The 6,000-nt window shown below is 36.1% G+C and overlaps 1 protein-coding gene across 5 annotated transcripts in view; it reads right to left on the bottom strand.

Moving 5' to 3' along the window:
- Positions 1-2,023: 2,023 nt before the first annotated feature.
- The window catches only part of MAPK8 (mitogen-activated protein kinase 8), a 46,335-nt gene continuing 42,358 nt past the window's right edge, over positions 2,024-6,000 (bottom strand). For 4 of the 5 annotated variants that reach the window (XM_026850955.1, XM_026850958.1, XM_026850954.1 and 1 more), the window contains exons 10-12: positions 5,897-5,960; positions 3,968-4,045; positions 2,024-2,958 (exon numbers count right to left, since the gene is read on the bottom strand). In XM_026850955.1, the coding sequence (XP_026706756.1) occupies positions 2,813-2,958; positions 3,968-4,045; positions 5,897-5,960 (288 nt within the window). In that variant the 3' untranslated portion in view covers positions 2,024-2,812. Of the gene's footprint in view, positions 2,964-3,967; positions 4,046-5,896; positions 5,961-6,000 lie in introns of all 5 variants that reach the window. The other variant, XM_026850959.1, reaches the window with a different exon arrangement.

The following is a 6,000-nucleotide window of genomic DNA, read 5'->3' as shown; positions in this document are numbered from 1 at the left end:
TAAGAATAAAAATGTACAGTGTATTAGATAGTATATGATCCAACAATATAACAATAGACAAAGACAGATGAATTCTAGCTACCCATTTGTTTGCTATCTGTGGCAGTTCACAACTATTTCTGAAATAATTTTATATTCCAACAAATAAAAAGGGATCTTAAGACTAGTATGTTTTTGTGATAATTTGGTTACTGAATCTGATGTTCTTGTCTTTGAAATCTGCTATCACTTTAATTTGCTTAAAATAACAGCAACTAAAAAAAAAGAAAAAAGCAACACTGCTATGAAGATGGTGCCAAAAGTGAACTCTAGGTTCCCACAGGCAAAGCTCTGACCTTACTGAAATAATCCCTTTAAAACACAGCTCACTCACACTGCAGCGGGTTGCAGCGGACAGTCTCACCCATTCTTGAACCCTACCTTAAAAGAAGAAAAGCTCAATTCTCCTTAGAGCTTATGAACTCGGTGAAGTTCTACTGTAGCACACTGTGGTAAAAGCCTAGTAACTATTCATTTGAAAAGCAATTTTTTTTTAGGACACTGGAAAGTGATAGCAAAAATTATTTCAAAGTTTCAGAATACTTCAATCATCACTGCAATCCACAGGGGTCCAAAATACATTTAAATAGGAATTATATTTACCAATTTCTGGGCTGATCAGAGTATCTTTTGACCCTATATAGCAATGGAGTACTGTTGTATGACCAAAAATTTTGGCTTAATTCACAGCTTAAACCTTGATAAAAAATTACAAAATAGACTGTTCTGTTGGTCTTTTCTATGTTCCAGTGCTAGATGAATCCAAACATGTCCTGCCTATTCTGAGGTAATACACAATTTGGCAGGATCCTGTAAAAATAATTGCCTTAACAAATGTAGTTTAGAAAGGCAATACTGAAATATTAGATACAAGTGAGGAAAGCAAAACTACACACACAGAGCACTTACCAGCAGTCTAGCCAGGCCAGGAAAACAACTGTGCAGTTTATCAATTTAGTCATCTTTGAGACATTACCATTCCATGTAACCCTGTATGTTTTTTGAAAAGATGTTAGATATTGAAAGCATTACTATCACTTCTGTTTTTCTGAAACTTACTGCAAAGACAAATTTTCCTCTTTCAATTAGAACTTCAAAAAGATACCTATTTAACCCAACAAGCAGAAGGAACCACACTGAAGAGCATCAGTCATTCCTGGATAACCTCTGTAGCCAGTTATATTATTTGCTTATGCTCTGCGCCTGGCAAGACTTCTGTATTTTTTTTAATGCTCATTTTTGTGAGCATTACTAATTTAAATTCCTCTTCACATTCTAATTCACTACACAAAAAATGCATCTATACAAGGCAATCAATTATACAGCCTAGCTTCACTAAAAATCTGCATTTACCAAAGGAATAAATTCTGAATGATTAACTCAGACATAAACTTAAGTCAGTTATACATAAATCATTCTGTAAATATAAAATGTAAACAGTTAAAATACTTCTGTGAGGAGCAGCACCATTTTACATGACTATTTAGTAACTGTTCTATATATTTCAATATATCTTTTGTTTAAAAAGTGTATTGAAACCTGGAGCTTCAGTGCTGAAAACTACTGAATATTTATGACTTAAAATGAACCATTATTAAGATTTCTGCTACACTGGTCTCATGGTGAAATGAAAGAGATAGGTATTAATTTATACAGCACTACTCCCTCCTTTGGATGGCATATATTGCTCACTTAATGCATTAGCTACAGAAATCCTGAGGTTCTCCTACCACTTAATGGTTTTTAGCAATCAGTTACTTTTGGTGGAGAAAGAATAGGTGAAGTTTTGCCCCTATTGCATTCATGTCATTCCCCCCTTCTACCCCAAAAGCACTCGCCTTAGTAGACAAAACTAGTAAGAAACAAAACTCCCAAGAATCACATATTACATTAAAGTATAGCTACAGCATATTCATTTTCCCTCTTGGCAGTCTAGACATCCTGGATACACTTCGTTTCGTGTGTACAAAAACAGGCTACAAGCTAGAAGTAAACAGTTTATTGACATTGCAATGTATTATTCATGAAGTATCCTCGTGTTTTATGGTGATCACAAGTTTTGGCATGCCACAATTCTGCAGAAAACATCACATTACTTTGTTAGCCTAGATATTTCTGCAGCTTTGAAGATATGCTTTGCTTTCTTAAGTTCATAAAACCATTCAGATGAGGTTACTTTGCAAAGGCTGTATACTGTTTCTCTAAAAAAATTCACTAATTGTTGCTTTTGCTGAAGTATTGTAGGCATGTGGCCAAAATAAGAGGATTTTGTTCACTGCCAGCACCATAGTAGTATGCCAAAAACTACAGCTGGCTGAACTGAGTTCTGTCCCCCTCCACCTGGACATGGACATATGACCAAGCATAAAACTTTGAAGGATATCATGAACAAAACATCTGGAATAAATTCTAATTAAAAAATTGAAAACCTATAAAATCTTAAATAATCATTATATGGTAATGACCACAACATTAATATGTGCTTTGATAAAACAAATCTTACAAATTCAGTAAAAAAAGATCAGCAGCATAATAGTAAAGCAAATATGCAGATTTTAAAACCACAATAAAAATTATCAGGTTTAATATTTTACAATTAATTACATCAAAAAAAGTGGCTGCTTTTAACACAACTTACAGTTTAAAATTACAGCACTTTATGATGAATTCTACAATTATTTTTGAAAAAACACTCAAAAATACCACCAAATTTTAAAGGTGCCCTATTAATGACTAAAAGGACCCCCCTCCCACCCCCCAAAAGACCAAGTAGTCATCTACAGCAACCCAGAGGTCCAGCTGAGGTTTCTAGACTGCTGTCTGTATCAGAAGCCAATGTTGGATCTGTTGACATTGAAGACACATCATTGACAGATGACGATGAAGATGGATGTTGAGAGCCATTGATCATTGCTGCACCTGTGCTATGAGAAACAAAACAGCAAATCAGTTGCAGATACAGTTGCATGGTTCAGTACTTGCATTAGTCTGTCTCTTCTAACAGTCATTATTTTCCCCTGTTTCGGCAAGTTTGAAGAAATGTGTCTCAATTCATTGTCAAAGTAAATAAACCCCACAAGTCTTTAATGTGGGGCTTAATGAATGGTATGTTAAGAACCACCAAACTCATACAGCACACCACCTGTCAAATTACAGTAAATGCTAATGGCCGAAGGCTAAAAATCACACAGAGATAGTAAGTACTGCATAATACCAGAGCTTAAATACCCTACAAAATGTTGACATCCAAAGCTAAAATATTTCTTCATCGAAGTATGTAGATACAAGAGGCCTGTTTTTTTTCCCATCAGACCTTCCCCTTCAGGCTGGGCAATAGATGGTGTCCAGCGACATCACATACATTCAATCTCAGATACGCAATAATTTTTCAGAGTGTGGACTTCAGTGAACTCTGAGCAGAGTCAGCAACAGCTGTCCAACTTCTGCTGTCATTTTTCAACAGTGAAAATGGAGTCCTATCAATGGTCAATTAATGGGCACATTTTGCTGTAACAGTTTCTGAAAGTGTTCCATATGTCTTCAACCTAGAAATCCTGTTTTAGTACTTAATAGATATAAGTAGTGGTTATATTCTTACTTGAAACTATACCAGCTACACATTAAACCTCTAACCAGATTAAGGCAATAAAGTACTGGTAAATACCAAGAGGTTTCTTGAGGACTGAAATGAATGAAGCATCAGTTACGTGGGAACAATAATTGAGGAATTTACCAGATTAGTAAAAAGAGATGGAAACACCATACATTCTATTCAAATAAGCAATAACACAAAGAGAATTCAAGAGGCTATTGGTCATTTAAAAGCCATATTTTTGAGACAGGTTACTACTGTATGTCTTGAACAGCTTTACTCCCTCCTAACCTACAACTCAACATAGCTTTGTACTGTGCTTTTATTGTAACCAACCTAAAGGGGCTGGTTGTCCACGTATAACCCCATTCTTGGTTCTCTCCTCAAGGTCCATGACTTCCTTGTATATCAGCTCTGAAAATGCAGAGAAGGGAAGGCAAAAATTAATTTTCAAACCCAAGACTGGATTAATAATATATTTCCCATAAAAATGCACCCTTAAATTTCATAGGTTTCTTACTGTTCAGAATTAGTTTTGAACAACAGGCTGTAGGCTACAGAATAACTGGTAAGTGATATAAAAATGTACCATTCTTTCTTGTTGAAGCTACAATGGCCTGGCACTCTTGAGAACACACTGACATTGCTCTAAGACTCTTTTGACACACTGCTCGGGGACCTGAGGTTAAACTGAATCTTAATGACCATTCAGTGTTTATCAGTGGCTTCTTTGGTAAACTTGATCAGCAGTCTTCAAAGGAACAGGCAGGAACAAGCTCAAACAGCACTGACATCCTCCTGACACATGTGTGCCACTAAATTTCCTCAGCAACAACATCTAAAGGTCCAGATCACCATGAAATGGAATACAATATTGGCATATAAGTAGCAACTCCAAATGAAAGCAGCAACTTTTATCTTCCAGTTACAGAAGTTCCTCATCCTTAAACAGGTTAGAAGTGCTTGTAACATGAATCAATCATATACCCTCTGTACTGGCCAGAAGGTTTCTAGGCTAATGACAGCTTATTAGCCAGAAGACTTCAGCTGTGAATCTACAGAAGTAACAATAGAAGAAAAGGACTAAATGTGTTAAATGCAACTCCTAAGAACTGACTGTCAGAATACTTCTTATCTGTCACTGGCAAACTAATGCAACATACAAACAGTTTGTAAGAAAAAGCTTTTAAGAATTATAATTTCAAGGGCGGTGGTAGTCTCAAAAAGTAAACTCCATATTGCTTGAAATGCCCTCAGCACATCTGTTTCAAAAGGAAAATGACTTTGCTTGGAAGGAGAATGGTGAGAGAATTTCCACAATTCTCTGTATCTCCGCCTTTACAATTAAAACTCAGTTTCTAATAGAAAGCAACTTAAATCTGTGGTAGTACTATATTTACAGACGTGTCCATTACCAGCCAACACAATGAAACAATTCATGAAACCTTGTCCCTGTTTTTATTTCCTCTGGGGATAAAAAGGTTATACAGGTCTAATATCTCTTCCTAGATCTTTATAGTGTGAAGTATTATATTGCTCAACACACTAAATTCCTGCTTAAATGCAACATTTATAGCCTGCACAGCAATCTGGATCTGCATTTTTTCTTAGCACTAGAACTTCTGCAGTAATACCACAACTTCTAGAAGCAATTTCAAAATGAAGCACAAGCTTTACAAATAACAAAGATTATCCCTTTATCATTTTACACTTCTTACATGACCAGGAAATACAGATACTAAACCAGTACTGAACATTAAAGATGATGCTCTTGGTGGTATGACTCTTTATGTCATACTGTGATCTGTTCCACACCTCAACCCAAGCTACTTTCTCAGGATCCCACAGCTCATAACCATTATCATCTCCCACACCAGCTGTAACTTCACTGTCTCACCCAGTACTAACACTCCTTACACCTTCTACTGCTTCTACTTCAGACTTAAATTGCTCAAATTCCTGCCTCTTTTTCAACTCTAGCAGTTTGTCCAGAAGAGTCACCCTCCCTAAAAATGCTGCCTTATGGATTACAAAAGGTGACTGAAATGAGCAGATCTTAAGCTCACTACAAACATTCAGCACCTTTGCAGAAAAATTTTTAGTGTCCCAACAATCAAGAGGTTGTGAAGCACTGATCTATTCCCTTGCCATTCCAAGCAGTTTAAGTAAATACTATTCAGTTGCTCAGAAAAATCTCAATAACAGTAATTATTGTGGTCCAGCCTACTCCCAAAAGACTTACTATACTTAAAATGCCCTTCTTACCTTTCCATTCTTCTATTGTGTGCTCCCTCTCATCTAACTGCTTATCTGGTATCTTTGGTGGAGGCTGAAAAACAAAACTAACTCATGATAAAGCAATCAAAGGG

This window comes from Athene cunicularia, assembly GCF_003259725.1.
Source record: "Athene cunicularia isolate RWA chromosome 6 unlocalized genomic scaffold, athCun1 chr6_part1, whole genome shotgun sequence".
Lineage (NCBI taxonomy): Eukaryota > Metazoa > Chordata > Aves > Strigiformes > Strigidae > Athene > Athene cunicularia.
Note: the sequence above shows the minus strand (reverse complement) of the source record. Positions and strands in the feature narration are given on the sequence as shown.